Source organism: Chrysochloris asiatica, unplaced genomic scaffold (assembly GCF_000296735.1).
Source record: "Chrysochloris asiatica unplaced genomic scaffold, ChrAsi1.0 scaffold00136, whole genome shotgun sequence".
NCBI classification, from domain to species: Eukaryota; Metazoa; Chordata; class Mammalia; order Afrosoricida; family Chrysochloridae; genus Chrysochloris; species Chrysochloris asiatica.
In genome coordinates, this window is record NW_006408654.1 from 2,948,535 (window position 1) to 2,969,224 (window position 20,690).

Below are 20,690 nucleotides of genomic sequence, written 5' to 3' on the forward strand. Positions count from 1 at the left end.
TGGATTTTGGCTGAAAACAGAGAATATCAGAAAGATGTTTACCTGTACTTTACTGACTACACAGAGGGTTTTTTTTTTTTTTTTGCGTTTTTATTGTGAATTATGTGATAGTTTACATGGAAGAACATTAGCTTTACATTCATCCTATTTTGTTTCATTGCAATGATTACAATCCCCTCCATGCATCATCAAACAACCAAAGGGTACACCTCACAAGTCTGTTCCCCGGCCACCAGCACACAGCCCCTCTACCTTCCTGAGTCCAGAGTCCCCAGCCGCTCCATCTCTACATCATCATCTCTGCCTCCATCACTGGCGTCACTGCTTCTCTGGGTAGGGTCCCACACTCCGCTCCTCTCCCTTGATGGTCCCAGGGACCTCCGCTCCTAGACTGCAAGATCAACCACTCCCTTCCTTTTGTTACAAAACATCTACCTTTACATTTCCAACATTCACAGTCAGTCCTAATAGCAATTATTCACTAGTGTATCACAAGAATCTTATCCCCAACTCCTTATATCAGCCCCATCCAGGCATATTGGAAACCACTCAGTGGAGATTCTACCTTCCTCCATGCCCTCTAAGGAGCTCTGGTAGCGTAGTGGTTATGAATCGGGCTGCGAACCGCAAGGTCAGCAGTTCGAAACTACCAGCTGTTCCGTGGAAGAAAGATGAGGCTTTCTGCTCTCGTAAAGATTTACAGCCTCGGAAACCCTGTACAGGGTCGCTATGAATCGGAACTGACTCCACGGCACATAACAACAACAACTTATGCCCTATACGCAGAGGTTTTTGATTGTGTGGATCATGACAAGCTATGGGCAACATTGTGAAGCGTGATTATTCCAGAACACTTAATTGTGCTCATGAGGAATCTGTACACAGACCAAGAGGCAGTTGTTTGAATAGAACAAGGGAACAACAAATAGCTTAAAATTAGGAAAGGTGTGTGTCAGGGTTGCCTTCTTTCACCATATTTATTCAGTCTGTATGCTGAGCAAGTAATCTGAGAAGCTGGATTATATGAAGGAAAATGTGGCATCAGGATTGGAGGAAGACTCATTAAAAACCTGCGATATGTAGTTGATACAACCTTACTTGCTGATAATTCAAGAGGATTTAAAATATTTAACTGATGAAGATCAAAGAGCACAGCCTTTGATATGGGTTGCATTTCAATGTAAAGAAAATAAAAATCCTCACCACTGGACCAATAAACAACATCCATATATGGAGAAAAGATTGAAGATGTCAGAGACTTTCTTTTGTTTGAATCAGCCATCAACACTCATGGAAGCAGCAGTTAAGAAATCAAATGACATATTGCATTAGGCAAATCTGCTGCACAAGACCTCTTAAAAGTGTTGAAGAGCAAAGATATCATTTTGAGGACTAAGGTGCACCTGACCTAAGCCATGGTATTTTCAGTAACCTCCTATTCATTCAAAAGTTGGACAGTAAATAAGGAAGACTGTAGGAGAATTGATGCATTTGAGATAGTTTTAGAGGAGAATATTTAAAATACCATGGAGTGCCAAAAGAGATCTGTCTTATAAGAAGTACAGCTGAAGTGCTCCTAGGAAGCCAGCATGGCCAGACTCGTCTCTCATACTTTGGACTTATTATTAGGAGGGACCAGTCACTGGAGAAAGATATCATGTTTGGTAAAGTGGAGGGTCAGAGAAAAAGTGGAAGACCCTCAATAAGATGGGTTGGCACAGTGGCAGAAGGGATGGGCTCAGAAGTAGTAACAATTGTGTAGTTGACCCAGGCCTGAGCAGTGTTTTGTTTTGTTGTGCGCTGGCTTGCTATGAGTCGGTACCAACTCAATGGCACCTGACAACAACACATAAAAATTATGTAAGACATAGGTATCTGCTGTTCTTTGCAATGTTACTAACAAAGGAACATGGCTAAAAATTATCCTATTGTGACACACCAGGAATATTCCTTTATGTACTTAACAATATAGTGTAGTGTAGTGAGGCAATAGAGTGGACCTTACTTTTTATTTTGAACTTTAATTGACAGAGCTCTGGTGGTGCCAATGCTCAGCAACTAATCAGATCAGCAGTTTGAGCCCTTTAGGCAGTCCATGGGAGAGAGATGTGGCAATCTGCTTCTGTAAAGATTTACAACTTTGGAAACTTATGGATCAGTCCTCTCCTGTCCTTTAAGGTTACTATGGGTCAAGGTCTACTTAATACAGTGGGTAATGTTGTTGTTTAGTGTCATTGAGGCAATTCTGACTCATAGCAACCCTGTATAGGGTTTCTGAGAAGCGGCTGGTAGGGTTAAGCTTCCGACCTTGAGGTTAGCAGTCAAGTTCGTATCCTGTAGAGCCACACCAAGCAGAAAAAATATGGATCATAACTATATAGTTTGATGAATTTTCACCAATTGATACTTCCATGAAACCAACATTCAGATCAAGAAACTGCAACTTAACCAGCACCCAGAAACCCTTCTGAACCCTAGTTGCTACTACTTACAAAGGTAATCACTTTCCTGACATTTCAGATGTTTGTGAAATGGAGTATTTTTCTTAAATACAGAAAAGGAGTTGTTAGAGGTACTGTGACAATACTTCTTATAAAGAAATGTCCCTGAGTAAATAAATGTGGGTTCATAGAGATATTTTTTTTTACATGTGGCTCTTGACCTGAGGGTACATTTAAACATGGGGCAGTGAATTCTTTGCAACGTGTTCTATCTTTAGTTTGAGTTACATAAGCAACAGTGAGCCAGATTATTGTCTTAAAATATTTATTGAGTAGTCTTGCCTTTAGTATTCACAGGCTGATAAAACTGCACCATGCGTGCCCTTGGCCCTGATCATTGACTCAGCACTGTATCACATTCCACATAGTTTTTATTGAGACCAAATTAGCACAGTTTCTGGAATTTCAGTTGAGACACAGAGGAGGTTAGCAAAGATGGTGGCTACTATGCCGCACATTTTAACTGTCTACCACTTAATGGGAGTTGTTGTTACTTGAACAGTAATTGAAGTGCATACAATATTAGTGAATTTGGATTCAGGGCTATAAGTATTCCTCATTTCTCACTTCAACTTAACTTTTTTTATATTCAACATGTTTTTATTTCTAAAAGTGAAACATTGGAAGTTACAATATTGGTTACCAACAATAGGGGAATGCTTAAATAAATAATGGTATGATCCTAATATAGACTATATCATAAGGTATCAATTTTGTTAAAAGTATATTTATAAACATGTACATAGAGGAAACACTGGAAATTCATAAGATACTGGTCCTGGTTGTTTCTGAATGGTGTGACTGAGCAATTTTTATTTCTAAAAAATTTTAATTTTGTTTATTTTCCAAAAATCAGAAAATAACCACAGAGGATCCTTTTTTTTTCCTTTTATTTTTTTAAAGGACACTCTTGGGTAGAGAATTGCCTTTTCATGATAACCCGGTGAAATCAGATACCACAAACACATTTTAGTCAAGACTTTGGCAGAATACCCCCCAGCAGCAGCAGGATCCCAAATATCCATAAGTGATACTTCTTGAAATAATGAAATTTTTGATACATGAAACATTCATAGTTTCTTCAGACACCTCTCTGCATGTTATGTGCCTTCAAGTTGGTTCCCACTCATAGCCACCCTATATAGTGTTTCTGAGGAGCGGAAGCGGTCCAGTGATTATCCTAAAGCGCTACACCAGGACTCCATTAGAAATCCCTCAAAGTAACATCCTCTGACCCCCAAAATATACGCTGAGCCTGTGCAAACCTCAAGTGTTACAGAGATAGCCCCAGATGGGTTGTAGACCACGTAGACAAATATATTTCCATTAGTTGATACAGAATTTGTCTCCTGGTTGTGGTGGTATCGTGTGTGGTTGATTCTGACTCATAGTGACCCCATGTAATAGGGTAGAATGGTTGCAGTAGGATGTTCTAAGCTGCAATTACCGGAGCAGGTCACTAGGTCCTTCTTACATGAAACTTTTGACTGGGTTTAAACCACCAAATTTTTATTTAGCAGCTAAACACTTAGCCGTTGTGCTACGAGGGCCTCTTTGTCTCTTGATATTTCTGCTTAATTGTCTTAGTTCTAGCATGTCCTTCAGAAAATATTTAAATAGATGTATGTGTGTTTTTAGCAACTTTATTGAGGTATAATTTATGTACAATAAACTGTATCAATTTGAAGCCTACATTTCATTGAATGTTGACAAATGTGTCAGCATAGTCAAGATGAAGAACATTTTCATTAGCCCCAAAAGTTTCCTCTTGTCCCTTTGCAGTCCATCCTTCTTCCACCCTTGCCCAGACCACCATAGATTAGATTGCATTGCATAGAATTTCATATAACTGGAAACCGACATTGTATCCTCTTTTTTTAAACTGGTTTGTAAGATAAATCCCCTTAACTTTTTCTTTCACTTTATAAAGCACTTATAGCATGCATTATTTACTTTTATGGGTCTATCATAAAAGATGTTGTAGATTTCCTCTTCAGAGGATTAACCATTTAGGGAAAATGGATTATAGATTTTGTAGATGAACTTGCTTGTGCCTTAGATAAAAAGTGGAATTGGGCTATATAACCAGTGGTGCTTTTCTAGCATTGTTGTTGTTGTTGTTAAGTGCTGTCAAGTTTATTCCAATCCATAGCGACCCTGTATAGAGTTTCCGAGGAGTGGCTGGTGAGCCTGAACCACCGACCTTGCAGTTCAAACTGCCTTTGAAGTCCAGAGCATTAACCTACAGCACCACACCAGGACTCTTAAACTTCTAGTTTAAACATTGTGTCATTCTATATAATGTTTCCAGTTGTTACTCAAACTCAAAGTAATTTTGTACATTTGTTTGAAATTAGTCCAGTGACTAATAAATATTTAGAAGGGTGTCAATTTTGTTTGTTTGGTTTAGTTTAACATAGTTTCTTGGTCCTTCTCAGAAATTTCAATGTCTGCTAAATTGCTTAATAATGCTTTTTAGTATGCTATAAACCCCTTTGCCATTTCAGAATTAAATGGCAGAGGATTATTTATAAAAATAACATGAGAGTTCTTGGGGTAGCTCTGTTCCACAGGAAAAAAACCTGGCTTGAGGGGAATTTAAAGGACAAAGTGACTATTACAGTATTATTTTAAGCATCACAGCAATTTAATCAAACAGAAATGGTGATGACATCTACATTTTTGCCTCTTGATTGTATTTTATGATTCCAAACCACACCCATATTGTAGGTTGGCCTTTCTACTGAGAATATGTTCTTTTAAGATTAAAATCTGTAGTAGTAGGCAGAACACTTCAGCGAGGAGTTGGTCAAACACTAACCTTAGCAGAGGATTATCACAGGAAAGACAGTTTAGAGAGCCTGAATTTTAATCTTCTGAATAATTTTTCTGGACCTCCAGTTCTCAGGTGATAAGACACAGAAAAACAGGTATGCAAAAATTCTTCCTATGCTAAATAGAAATAATGGCATAGCCTCAGATTCTGTAGCTGTTCTTTTACATAATTAGTTAAATTTGGATAAAGTCACAGGTTTAATTTTTAAATATATCTTTGCTTTGGATTCTAGACAGCTTTGCATAATCAATGTAAGTAATAACCATGGCATGAAACCACAAAATTCCTAGTTCTCTCAAATTTTTCTATTTTGGAAATTCTTTCTTCCTTAAACAGTGCTAGCTAGGGAAGAAAAAAAACTGTTATGGTTTATTCAGAATTGAATTTTTAAAAAGTCATAATTTTGGTTGGACTTTGATTTTCCTTTAAGAAATGAGTATACTTAATTTAATGAAAATGCTGAAATAAATTGAATGTACTCTTTCTGCACCATGGAGAATGTTTATGTCTTATTGTTTTGAAACCTGATACTTTCAGTCTGATGAAGCAGTACTCCCTTTTTATCCCCCTAAAGGATTTCTACAGATGTATAAAGCAAATGTTACTAGAGAATTATCTACAGTGCTAGGGATGTGATCAGATTGGAGTGAAGCATCTGAGTACTGAAGAAAATACCTAAGCTGAAATTAACTCTGATAGTGCTTCTGCTATTTTACATTGTAAAATTATCAAAATGTACTAGAGACGGTATCCTTGCATGAAAGCCTTTTTCACTGTTTGATTGAATTTGGGAAGGAGCCAGACAGAGGCTTTCAGAAGTCAGTTTTCTTCAAAAGTGTGTACAAACAAGCATGTAGTCTTTACTTGTGTGTGTTTTGAACAGCTCCCAAAGTTGACTGAAGAACTATATATCTACTCTCAACAGCTCTGGAAGCTGCAGCAGCCTCATTTTAAGTCTTTTCTTAGTAAAGCCGAAAATGAGCAGTTCCCAGAGCATGTAATGCTGAGAAGGTCTTGAATGATACATGTCGAGGAAACTTGGATACTGATATCTCTGACAATTTGCATAAGACTTAATGCCAAAGTTTTCTTAAAAGAAGCCAGCTTTTAAAAAGTTTAGTATGTTTCCTTTGTGCAGTGACCTGAGCTCTCAAAGCTATGCAGAAAGTTAAGGCTTCTTTGCTCAGCTCTCTGAAGCATTCAACCATTTAAATTTATTTGTGAGCCTCATATAATGGAATTACTCCGTGACTCTTCTTAAAGAACTGTACATATGAGCAATTAACCCTGGAACGTGAGTGCCTTGGAAAGAACTCACATCGTTCTTAAAAACTCCCTAATGGTTTTCTTAGGAACCAGTATTATGCTAGTTCTTTCATGATAAGCCAGCCAATTCCTCAATTGTGTTCATGAGGAGGAGGGGGATAACATTCCTTATGGTCCCCAGTTTAGATCAGTTTACCACACAAAGCATGATATTTGATTACCCTTATTATGTTTCCCTGCAAGCTACAAATGTTACTAATGGTGTGGCCTTATCTTGCAATTAAAAAAAAGTCCAATACATTGCTGATTTACAGTCACTATTGTAAGAGGCCCTATTGCTAAGGGCCCTGGTAATCTGAACCCCTGGAGAACAGCATTTGGGGTTAGGTATAAACACATTGAAAGCATAAACACATTAAACTCCTCAATACCCCAGTGAGTAACTAACTGCCTGTAGTTTTTCCTTCTAAGTGCTGATGTTAATCTCTAAAATGTGCCTGGACCTGAGTTACTTTAAGAATGGTTGAAGTTTAAGGGATACTTCTTAGGACATTCTTCATTTAGAATTGACATTCTTTAGCATTCTTTCTTTCTTTGTCCTTCCAACTGTTCCCAACTCAGTTCTCATTCTTGCAGGTTACAGGAGGAACTGGCGTAAACCAGTCAAAGCAAGAATTCTTATGCTTTTACCTATTATGCTCTGGGATATGCACCAACCAAGTTGGCAGTTCAAACTCACTAGCAGCTTTGTGGGAGAAAGATGAGGATGTCTGCTTCTGTAAAGATTGACAGTCTTGGCAACCCTATGTAGGGTCTCTTTGAGTCAAAATCGACTCGATGGCAGTGGGATTGGTTTGGCTTTGGTTTACCTATTACAGCAGAAGTGGGATGTTGAGCTTTTTCTCCCTCTAAATCTATGGATCCGTGACCGCTCTGCTTTTTCAATTGCTGTAGTCCCATCAGTCAAAGAAGTTTGGCCCTACACCTCTTGTAGAGTCTATATTTTACATTATTAAGTTCAAGTGCTCCTTAATGTATAGATTACTTACCTAAACAAAAGAGAAGTTAAAATAAAAATTTAAACGCAGTGTTAATTATAAGAGCTTTATAATATCCTTAGTGTCTCATGCATTAATATACCCACAGGTCATGTTGTTGTTAAGCGCTGTTGAGTTGATTCTGACCCATAACCACCCTGTATAGGGTTTCCGAGGAGCAGCTGGTGAGCTTGAACCGCCGACCTTGCAGTTCAAATGGCTTTGCAGTCTGGCTCATTAACCCACAGCGCCACACTGCAGGTCATATAGTTCATTGTTAATTACTGAGTGGGAAACTGTAGTTTGCATCATCGTGATAATTTTGAATTTTTGCCTGACGTAAGGTCACATATGCTGCTATTTGTTGTTTTCTAATATACCTGATGACAACTCATTCTAGAAGTTGATGCATCACTTATGTCAGTTTCTTGTGCTTGTATAAATAGTATTATTTTTATTTCCTGATTTCTTTGCAGGCAGCTTTTTCAACTTGTTATTGTTGCTGGCTAGTCATTTCTGACTCATGGTGACCCAATGTGTGTAGATTAGCAGATTAGAATGGCACCATAGGGTTTCAGGACTGTGACCTTTTGGGAGCAGATCATCAGACTGGGTTTCCGAGGCATCTCTGGATGGGTTTGTGAACCACTAACCTTTTGGCTAAGAGTCAGTGCATTTAACTCTTTGTGCCTCCCAAAGATTCTTTTAAATTTACTTGCTCATTTAGTAAAAGCAAATTTGGTATCATCTGGATAATGTGATGTCCTTAGTCCATGTGACTGGAGTTTTAGTGTGGCACTGTAGGATAAGTACTGGCTAAACACAAAGTTGGAGTCTTGGTGTGTTGCTGTGGGTTAATGTGCCAGACTGCAAAGCCATTTAAACTGCTTTGTGGCAGATCAACTCCTTATCTGGAATGCGCTTGAAATGTTTATGACCTGAGGATAGCCATCATAAAGACCAAGGATGGGAGTGAAAAATACATGTGTTAAATATTTAGAAAGGTACCCTCCTTCTTTTTTTTTTTAAGATTAAAAAATAAATACAACCAGTTCTAACATTTTCTTCCTATATTCTAGTTGAGAGCATTCGGAAACCATTGTCTTCGGTAAATAGGAACCAATGGAGTAGCCACAGTTTTTCCATTTATAAAAGGGATTGAAATAGGTGTTTTTAAAGATCCTTTTCTGATATTTTATGGCATGGTTTTCTTTATGTATTTTTTGTCTGATATATACCTAGACCAAGAGGCAGTTTCTCAAACAGAACAAGGGGATTCTGAACGCCTTAAAATCAGGAAAGTTATATATACACCATGGTTGTATTCTTTCACCATACTTATTGAGTCTGTGTGCTGAGCAAATAATCTGAGAATCTGGATTATGTGAAAAAGACCATGGCATCAGGATTGGAGGAAGACTCATGAACAACCTGTCATATGCAGTTGATAACAACCTTATTTTCTGGAAGCGAAAAGGACTTAAAATGCTTACTGATGAAGATTAAATACTACAGCCTTCAGTATGGATTGCACTTCATTGTCAAGAAAATAGAAATCCTCACAACTGGACAAATAAATACCATCATGATAAACAGAGAAAAGATTGAAGTTGTTAGAAGACTTCATTTTGCTTGGATCCATCATCAACGCTCATGGAAACAATAGTCTAGAAATCAGATAACATATTGTCTTAAGCAGATCTGCTACAAAAGATTTCTTTAAAATGTTGAATAACAAAGATGTCAGTTTGAGGACTAACGTGTGCCTGACCCAAGTCATGGTATTTTTAATCACTTCATAAACATATGATAGGTAGACAATGAATAAGAAAGAATGTAGAAGCATTGTTGGATTTGAGTTATGATGTTGGAGAAGAATATTGAAAGTACCATGGGCTGCCAGAAGAACGAACAAATCCTTAGATGCGTGGATGGTGAGACTTCACTTCTCATTCTTTGGACATGATACCAGGAGGGATCAGTCCTTGTAGAAGGACATCATGCTTGGTCAAGTGAAGGGGCAACGAAAAGGAGGAAAATCCCCAACAAGATGGATTGACACAGTGGCAGCAACAGTGGGCTTTGACAGAATAACAATTGTGAAGATGGCACTGGACTGGGAAGTGTTTTGTTCTGACTCCTAGTGACACTTTGCACAACAGAATGGACTTGACAGAGTTTAACAACAGTAACTGCAGCAGCATGTGCTTATTCATTCATCATTATAAGTAACTCTCACTGCTTGGAAGCTATTTTTATAAGGAAAACTGTTCAGAAATGCGAGTTATATGTTAGGATTTGTTATTTAAATCAAGATTTTGATAGCATCTTCTGCATCCAAACCACAACTAGAAAAACATCCTTACTTTTCAAGACCTGCCCAGTTTAAACATCACCCCTTCAGGGAAACCTTTCTCATCACTCAAGTGTGAAATATTTGCTTCCACTTTTCTTACATATAATTCTATTTGGTTATCTTTATACATGCTTATTACTCACATATGTAACAGCAAGCCTTACTGATTAACTGATTATTTTTCACTTAATATGCTGAAAAAATACTATAGAGAACATTGAGAAAAAATTTTCCAGTAGATTAAAAAAATATCTTTTTTTACCCAAGGGAGCATTTTTTTTGAAAACCTGGGACTAGAGTTCTTAACCTGGGACCCATGGGCTTCTAGAAGGCTTGGATGTCATTGTACATCCATATTGCATGAAATCATAAGCTAATTGTTCAGAGTATGTCTGTGTGTGTTTTTCTAGGTATAGAGTTCATAACTTTGATTTAAAAGGCTAGATATCAAAAGACTAAACTCATTGCCACAGGGGAGATATAGGTGTTTCATATATAACCTCTTTATCTTAATTTAGGCTTACTTTTCAGCCTGATTTTCATAATTGTTTTTGTTTTAAGCTGTCTAGAGCATTCATGGTGTGGCGCTGTGGGCTAATGCGTCAGACTGCAAAGTCATTTGAACTTCAAGGTTGGTGGTTGAAGCTCACCAGCTGCTCCCTGGAAATCCTATACAGGGTCGCTATGGGTTGGAATTGACTTGACAGCACTTAACAACAACAACAGGAGCAGCCATGACCCTACTATGATAATTAGTAATTCTATTAACAATACTTAATACCACAGACTCGAGTCCACTATGCTTCTATTCCTAACAACTTACATACTTGAATGACATTATTTTGTGAGTGAAAAGCACATTGCTTTTGTTGAAAATAATGAAGAGTACTTCTTAGGTTAAAAGGGAGAATCTGGGATTAAATAATAATTGAGAAAGTAAAAGGAAATATGTACAGAATTGTTTTGTAAATGTCTACATTAAATGGGCTCATATCTTACCCTTGAATGTAATGCAGAAAATGTCATGAATTTTTTGGCAACCGATTTCATGTCTTCATTGCTCTTGACCATTAAAGATTCAATGTAGTTTTTGGCATAATTATGTTCACAAAGACCGTGTTCTACATTCTATTTTTGTGAGTAGCATCTGGAGTCTTAAAAGCTTGTGAACAGCCATCTAAGGTACAACTATTGGTTTCTCCTGGTTTGGAGCAAAGAAGAGTGATGAAAATCAAAGACACATTGAAACAATTAATCCAATGACCTAATGAACCAAGCAGACTAATGAACTCAGCCTCCGTAACCCTGAGACCTGAAGAACTAGATGGTGCCTAACTACCACTATGAAGTCCTGGTGTGGTGCTGTAGGATCAGCACTGGACTGCTAACCACAAGGTTGGTGGTTCAAAGTCACCAGCTGCTCCTTGGAAACCCTATACAGGGTTGCTATGAACTGACTCAATGATACTTAATAACAACACCAGTACCAGTTTTTTGGAAAGAGATTACATTAGAAGGTCCTGGATAAAGCAGGGTGGGGTGGGGAGTGGAACAAACCTCAAAATAATAAAATAGATCAGGCTTACTAGTAGAATAGAGACTGGTGAAACCCCGAGACTATGGCCCTTAATTGCCCTTCAGGCCTGGAACTGAACTCACCCTTGTGGCTCAATTTTCAGCCAAACAATAGAGAAATTTATAAGGTGAACAGTAAACACTAGAGAGGCATGCACACCTTAGAATAATCAACCATTTGAGATCAAAAGGGTAGCATTTGCCTAAGTCAAAGTTGTTTAGGTTATAAAGCACTTTTACATAAATTATCTCATTAGACCCTCACATCAACCCAGTGTTAGGCTGCAGAATTGGTGATAACAACATTATTGTTACTATTATCATATGAGGGGACTTCAAACAGTTCATGGACAAATGGAATTATTCCACGAACTTTCTGAAGTCACTTAGTATTCCCAGGTTTACATACAAGGAAACTGAATTGTCAGCCTCTCCAACAGTTTTGAAATTGGTATGTATTAATTATTTTCCTCATTCATGTTTTTCTTTTTTTTAAGGTTTTTATTGTGGATTGAGTGAAAGTTTACAAGCAGATCATTAGTTTTACATTCAACAAATCATATACCTTATTTCACTATGATTATAATCCCCTCCATGTACCATCAGTTAATAGTATTTCTTTCTATTCACTTTAGCTCTTTTTTTTTTTTTTTTTAAACACTTGGGCATATATAATAATTTACACCACCAAAGGGCACATTCTGCAAGTCTGCCTCCTGGCTGCCAGCTCTTAGTCCCTCTCTTCCCATGAATCCTCAGTTGCTACCTCTCTCGATATCCCCGTCTCTGCCTCCATCTCTGGTATTGCTGCTTCTCTGGATAAGGTCTTGCATTCCACTTGTGCTTTTCTCCCTTGATGGTCTTGTATTGTTCTTGTATTTCCTGAAGGCAGTGAGCATAGTTTCCAAATCCAAAACTAGACTAAGAAACTATGAAGCCTTTGTTTCTGGACTGTAAGATTAACTACTCCCGTTTTTGTTACAAAACTTCTACCTTTACAATTGTGACAATCACTATTTGTCATGATAATAATTACTACTGAATCATAAGAATTTTATCCCCATCTCTTTTAACCAGACCCATCTTGACAAGATGAAAACTATTCAGTGGCAACTCTTTCTTCCCCCACACACTATTAAACTAAACTCTGCCTTGAAGCCTTGTGAGCCAGTCACTCCGTGCCTTTATCACCTCTTCATTTTAGGTAACCAGTGTCTAAGTTGCCCATCCCTATCTGCCCTGTGTACAGAGGGGATAGCATGGATAATTGATGTGAAGACTCCTTCCCTCTCTGTTGGTAGAGTTACTACCTCCATGAGTATAGGTCAGGTTCATCAAATTGTAGCAATTTACCTTAATTTCCTTTATAAAAATTTTTTTCTTTTAATCTTACTCTAGTCGAGTTCTGAATATCAAGCCATCGAGGCTAGGTCAAGTGGGTACTATTTGCAAGTTTGGGTGTTCTTGTGTGCTTCCTGTCAATCCATATCATCTGGATGCTTTACTCTCAGCTCTACCCTCAGTTGTCCCCAGGTCTCACCACACTTTGGGCCAACCAGCCCTTCCTCTTCTCTCTCTCATCTCTAGGTCAGTGGGAGTCTATGGAATGTGGTTGAACTCAGCCCATTTCTTCATTGCTGTCTTTCCCCCTCTTTCACTTACCAGTAGACCAATGTGGTCGTCAGCCTACTCATATGTTCCCTTTGAGTTTCAGTCTTAGAGAGGGGTATGTCCTGAAGGAACCTGATTGCTTCCCTGAGATATGTTTTTCTACTTCTATTGCATATTTCTTCTATTAATAATATCAAAATGAAGTATTGTTTTAAACATTGAAACTTTTTCAAAAGTGATATTTGCTATGTATATATTTTTCATTCTACATGTATTCCTATGATTTCCTTATGTGACCGTAGATGTCTACTTCATTTTGACTGTTGTATATAGTCTTCAATATAGAACTCTAGTAGCGTAGTGATTTTGAGTCTGGCTGCTAACCTCAGAGTCAGAAGTTCAAAACTACTTGCCCTTCAACAGGAGAAAGATTAGGCACTTCTGTTCCTGTAAAGATTTACAGCCTTGGAAACCCCGTACAGGGTTGCTATGAGTTGCAACCGACTCCACGGCACACAATCACCACCATATAGTCTCCTATGGATGAATATATCCTATGATTATCTAGTTTCCTAATGATGGGTGACTAGGTTTTCAGTTATTTGATATTATAAACTATGTCATACTTTTATATCTAACTTGTGCAAGAATTTCTCTGAAATAAGCTTCTAGATGTGGAATTGTAAGACAAAGAGTCTGTATCTTCATCTCTTCAGATACATCACTTTGGAGAGCAATTTAGCAATATGTGTTTGTGTTTTCTTGTCTCCTCTCCAGTACCTGGTGTTAGTATCAGTTTCGTGTTTAGTAGTTTGATAGGTTTCAGATGTTAGGTTATTGTTCTCTTTTGCCTTTCTGATTTTATTTATTTGTTAAAACAGTGTTTTAAATGTATGGCATAACCCTATTAAAATCAGACATGCATGTATTTAGCTATGTACATATATATATACATGCAGGTTTGTAAAGTGAAAGTAGTTTTGAAAGGTACTTCCCAAAATACTACAGTAATTATTCTCAGGAACTGAAATTCAGAATGGAGTTGCAATGATACAAAATTTACCTTTTTCTTCATGTACTTCTTTTTCTGTATTATCATTGAGGTTTTTTTTTTTAATAATGTGCATGACATACTTTTAATTTAAAGATATAAAAAATTTAAATGTACAATTTAGAATGTTGTTACTGTCCAAGGTGGAATATCAGAGACTGAATTTACCCTTCTACCTTAAACAACACAGCAACGAAAAATAAAACTGGACAAAATATATGAGATCACAATTTTCAAATCTAAAGAAGAAAAAAGTGGACATCAGGGAATAAAGGACAGTGATCTCAGAAGATGAAAACCAAGCAAGGTGAATCCTGCAGTTGCCTCACTGTTGCCTTGAGAAAGCATTCAGACCACAGCTCAGGGATGGGAATCTGGGGTGAGAAGAATATGGCGTGACAAAGATGGCTTCAGTTCCTGGGACAAACTACAAGGAAGAGAGAGGTGTACAGAGAGCTACACAGGTCTGTGGAGGCGTCCCTTTGTGGATTCGTCAGGTCAGCACATGTGTGTAAGAGAGCGACGTAAGACCTGGAAAAGAACCTTCTAAAAGGATTAGAAGGAACAGTGCCTGGTACTCATATCAGGCCAGGAATAGTGCCTGTTCCCACCAGCCAGATTTGGGGAAAAAAATGTAATAATTTACAGGCTTCTGGGTAGAGTGCTCAGAAGTATCTTGTCTAGTGGGAAATAATTAACTCTGAGACTAAGCTTTCTCAATCCTAGTGTTATTGATAGTTTGGACTGGGTAATTATTTGTAAGGGAATTTCAGTGCATTGTAGAGTGTTTAGCAGCACCCCTAGCCTCAACTCATAGAGGCCAGTAACACCTCCTTAGTTGCTACTGTTAAAAATATCTCTAGAAATTGACAAATACCTCTGGACAGCAAAATCATGTCTTGTTGAGAATCACAATCCTAGACTAAACTCTACTCTGGTCCTGCCTCACAAAACATAAGTGTAGGACCCAATAAAGTCAAGCTCATTTCAAGGAATTTAGCTCACAAATACAAAGCTCAGTCAAAAAGTATTGTTAAGATGACTCCAGTTCGTACATGCATAGGCTTATTCCAAACAAATCATGTTTAAACATGTTTCTGTGGTCAGTGGATGGGTGTAGATAAGTTGTCAGTAATACATTTGTCTTGTTAAGTGCTGTCAAGTCGGTTCTGACTCATGGTGACCCTGTAGAGGGTTTCAACGAGCAGCTGATGGGTTTTAACTGCTGACTTTGTGGTTCACAGTCCAGTGCTCATCCTACAGGGGTACACCAGGTCTTAAGCTGTCTTAAAAAGACAATGGCTAATCAGAATAATGGCTTCTGAGGGGATCTGCTGGGCTAGTTAAATTCAAGGCAGAAAAAGTCAGTTGAGAAGGTTATGATAACTATGTTTTTGGATTCCAAATTGGAGGGGCTATCTTGATAAATTTTCTCAAAGTAAACAGGACACTCATTGGGGCTTACTAAGAAGTTCTAGGAAAACTGAAAACAGCCTTGACTAGAAAAAGGCTAGGGAAGTTGCAATAAGGAATTGTTTTCCCCCATCATAACAATGCACCTGCTCATTCTTTGAGGGTATCAAGAGCTGTTCTATGAAAATTTCATTGAAAAATCTACCCCACCCATTCTATAGACACTATCTTGACTTTCAGGCTTCTTTTTTGTTCTCAAAACTATTCATTTTAAAGAAACATGATCTGAGTCTTTGAAGATACCAAACTATTTTGCTGTGGTGTCAAATGAAGAGGACAGAGTTCTTCGGGAAAGAGTTAGAGAGGTGGAACACTGCCTTCAGAAGTGTATAGACCTAGATGGATGGGACAGTGAGAAACTCACTTCACATTTTGATGTTTTTGTTTAATAAAGATTTATGATTTTATAGCAATACTTTTTGATTTAGTCTCATATTTATAGGAAAACAAAATTTTTAGTGTTTTTATAAAATCTAATAAAAAATTACCAGACATGCAAAGAAGTAGGAAAATGTGATCCATAATGAGATAAAAAACCTGTCAATCAAAACTAACCCAGAACTGAGATACAAGAATGTAAACCACAGCATTAAAGCATTTCTCATAACTGTATTATGTATGCTGAAAGTGTTCAGCTGTTGTTGAGTGCTGTCAAGTCACTTTCAACTTATAGTGTGACTCCATGTGACAGTAGAAGTACTCCATAGGGTTTTCTTGGTTGTAAAGTTTAAGGAAGCAGATTGCCAAATCTTTCTCCTATAAAGCTGTTGGGTAGGTTGGAATTGCAAGCCGTTTGGTTAGTAGCTATAAAGCCCACAATCCAACTTGTAGAGATAAAAAGATGCACCATCTAAGATGAAAAATACACCAGCTGCCAGAGAGGGAGAGAGGCTGCAAGCTGTGGGCAGGCTTGCAGGGTATATCCTGTGGTTGGTTGATGATACTTGGAGGGGATTGTAACCATGGCAATGAAATGATATACGATAGGATGAATGTAAATCTAATGTTCTCCCATGTAAACTATCACATAATTCACAATAAAACATTAAAAAAAAAAAAAAAAAGAATACAGACTTATCGCCTCCCCTTCACTCGTCTTACCCACCCAATCTACCTAAGCCCCCAAACTAGATAATACTGTATGATTGAAGCTGGCATGGGGCCTAACACAAAGTAAATTTTCAACAAGGATTTGTTCTTGGTACATGCCCTTTCCCTCCACACTTATGCACAGTATTTAACTGCACTTGCACATACATGACATACACTCAAAAGCCTAGATTAATGGGATGATCTAACCATGATGCAGAGGTACACAAGGTAATGATACTGACTAACCAGAAATACCTCTTAAGTCAGGCTTCTGTGTCTGGGAATGGGATGGTGTTGATAAGTGCCATCGAATTGGTTTTGACTCATAGCGAACCTGTGTAGAGTTTTCAAGGAGCAGCTCGTGAGTTTGAACTGCTGACCTTGCAGTTCAAACTGACCTTGTGGTCCAGTGTCACACCAGAACTACAGCGTCACACCAGAACTCAGGGGGTGGATAGAGGGAAGTAAATGACAATGGCACACTTAACTGACTTTTAATAAACATTGATGAAGAGAATCCTGGTGTGGCACTGTGGGCTAATGCGTCAGACTGCAAAGCCATTTGAACTGCAAGGTCTGTGGTTCAAGCTCACCAGCTGCTCCTCGGAAACCCTATACAGGGTCGCAACCGACTTGATGGCACTTCACAACAACAAATAGCAAAAAATATCAAAATAGAGGAAAACTTGGCTACTTACACACCTCTCTGAATGCAATCTCTTTGACAAGAACGCAGCTTTGATCAATGGAAACAAAAATGGACAGTTTTAGGAAACATCTACTTGTTGTTTATACTGGTATTATGAGCATAGCCTTTATGCTCACTTGTTTTTGTTTCCTCCACTACAACTGTATGAGCGATGATGCCCCGAAAGGAGACATGACGAGGAAACAAGAGATAGCAGCCAAATCATCCAGATTATCACCCAGTGAATTCAAAGAGCATCAGTCCTAACAGTCCAGAAAAACAACCCAGACTATCCTGTATAGACAAGTTTTTGGAGCCATCAAGTCCAGTACCATCTCTACCATCCAGTACAGAGAATCTCTTCAGGTCGTCGGGGACAGTACAGTCTTCTCCATCAACCAGTGCACAAATGTTTCTCAGGCCATAAAGTCCAGAAAAGTCATCTCTACCATCCAATAGAAACTCATCCAGGCTATCAAGTCTAGAAAAAGTATTCAGGTCACCTCCCCACCCTCCGAAAAACCTATCTAGAACATCTAGCATAGAAAAGACATATAAGGTAACCCATACCCAAAAGCCAGTCTGTCAAATCTGTTTGTCCTGTTCACATAAACCAATTAGACCTCCTTGTCTGCCCTGCCCACAAAAGCAGATCTGGCCACCTGAGGAATGTGCTCTACCCAGACTGGCCAAGCCACCCAGACATCCTAATGCAAGATGATCTCGTATTACATAAAAGACTACCATGTTGTCTAGGCCTCTGCTACCCAAGACTTGTCACTGCTACAAGGAAAGATGCCTTGTTTGCAAAACTTCTGAGCCTTTGCTCAAAGAAATTTCTGAGGTGAAGATTGACATTGCTTAATCCTCACTTTTTCCATGTGAAGTGAAATATTTATCCAGGTCCTTAAATAAAATGGAGTCTATGGACAATGCTTTATGTAATGATGTGGGTAAGAGTGATGTGGAGACATGTCACAGTGATGATGACAGTGATAAGGAGATACTCATTATTTGTAATGTTCAGCGTGAGAAAGTGCTCCCTATAACTGCTCACAATAATGAAGGGCTCAAACAAATTAATTCCAACTAGGAAGATGTAAACGTACACCAACATACTGTTTTAAGTTCACTATCCCAGACAGAGGGAAAGATTCATCGAGAGAATAAAAATCCAAATCACTTTTGAGATCAACCCTATTGATCTTGGAAAATATTTTCTTGGAAATGAATAAACACATGGCATAACAACACCACCAACAAAATACACCAGCTGGAATTAGTGGCAAATTAAGCTCTGCAGAAGAAAAGATTGAAGACTGCAATAGAAACTATCCAGAGTGAGACAGAAAAGGATTGCAGAAGCAAAGAAACAAAAGTACACTTGACCTGTGGCACAACTTCAAGTGGCCTAATGCACGTGAATTTAGAGTCTCTGAAAGTTAAGGGATAAGGGAGCAGTAGAAAAGATATTTGCGGAAATCATGGGTGAAAAATTCCCAAAATTTATGAAAGCTATAAGTTTGTGGATCTAAGAATCTCAATAACCACCAAGAAGAAGAAAACAAAAAGAGAAATACATCAAGCACATCATAATCAAAATTGTTCAGCACCAATGATAAGCAAAAAACAATACAAGAAACCAAAGAAAAGAGGTTTGTTACACACAAAAGAAAAAAGATAAAGACACAACTTTTCTGCTGGAAACAATACAAATAAGTTAGTGCAGCAGTGTTTTTTGAAGTACTGCAAGGAAAATAAATACTGTCAACCTCGAATTCTGTATCTGGTAAAAAAGTGTCTTTCGAAACAGAGATGAAATAAAGACATTTCAGACATGTGAAAATGGAGAGAGTTCATCAGCAGTAGACCTGCACTACAAAGTTGAAGTTAAGTCTTCCAAGTAGAAGGAAAATGATATGGAAATCAAGATCTACACAAAGAAATGAAGAGCATTAGAAATGGTAAATAAGTATACAAGAAAATATTATGTATTTTTTTTCTGATTCAATTTATCTAAAAGATAATTGATTTTAATAGGAAATGCTTTATATATACCACACTACAAAATGGTAACTATTTAAGTTAAAAACAACAATATAAATGGGGTTGATAATATTGACAAAATGCATGCCAGATAGATTACAAAGACTGAGAGGGGAAAAATGAAAGTATGATATAATAATGTTCTGATTCTATGTGGGAAATGGCATAATATTATTTGAAGATAAGTTGTGATATGTTAAAGGTGTATACTGTAAACCCTAAAGCAACCACTGAAATAACAAAGAGACGTAAAAAGCCAACAGTGATGATAAAGGGGAATCATAAATAATACTTGAGTAGGAGTCCTGGTGTGGTGCCTTAGGGTAACACTTGACGTCAAGGTTGGTTAGAACTGCAAGGTCAGCGACACTTAGCAACAACAACAACAAACTCAAAATGAGACAGGAAAGAGAAAAACAGAGCAGATCAGACAAAGAGAAAATAAATGTTGAGATTATTGTCTTCAATTTAACCTTGTCAAAAGTCATATTAGATATAAATTGTTGAAACACCTAATTTAGAGGCAAAGATTATTAGATTGGGTGAAAACACAAAACCCAAATTTCAGTTGCCTATAAGGAACACACTGTATACGGACATTTATTTCTTCAGTTTCTTCTTAAAGTGAAGATAACTCCTTGTAATTGTTCTAGGGAAATACAGTAATTTTCTGTTCATCCTTTGTAAGTAAAATGGGTGGATAGTTCTACTGACATTTATAAAATGAAACACTTTAAACATAAAGACACTGGGAAAAAACTGATTGTAGTAAGTCGATTCTAGCTCTTAACCCTATAAGGTTTCCAAGGCTATAATTTTTATAGAGTCCTGGTGTGGTACTGTGGGTTAATACGCTGGACTGTAAGGTTGGTTGGAACTGCAAGGTCAGTCATTTAAGCTCACTAGCTGCTTCTTGGAAACCGACTCGATGGCACTTGACAACAACAATCTTAATAGAAGCAGACTTTCCACCTCAGAGTACCTGGTGGGCTTAAATTTAAGATCTTTCAGTTAGTAGCTGAAAGCTTTAAAACTGTGCCACCAAGATTTCTTTTATAAAGACACAGTTTAAAAGTAATGGGGTAGAAAAATACATAACATGCTGACACTAAAGAAAGCTGGACTGTGACTATGTTAATATCAGGCAAAATAGATTTC

At 37.8% G+C, this 20,690-nt stretch overlaps 1 protein-coding gene across 1 annotated transcript; it reads left to right on the plus strand.

The window, feature by feature from the left end:
• Window positions 1–18,231: 18,231 nt before the first annotated feature.
• LOC102839749 (uncharacterized protein CXorf66 homolog) lies at window positions 18,232–18,579 on the plus strand. The gene is made up of 2 exons (XM_006869871.1): window positions 18,232–18,330; window positions 18,445–18,579. Exons 1-2 carry the CDS (start codon window positions 18,232–18,234, stop codon window positions 18,577–18,579), a joined length of 234 nt encoding a protein of 77 aa, XP_006869933.1.
• The last annotated feature ends 2,111 nt before the right edge of the window (window positions 18,580–20,690 follow it).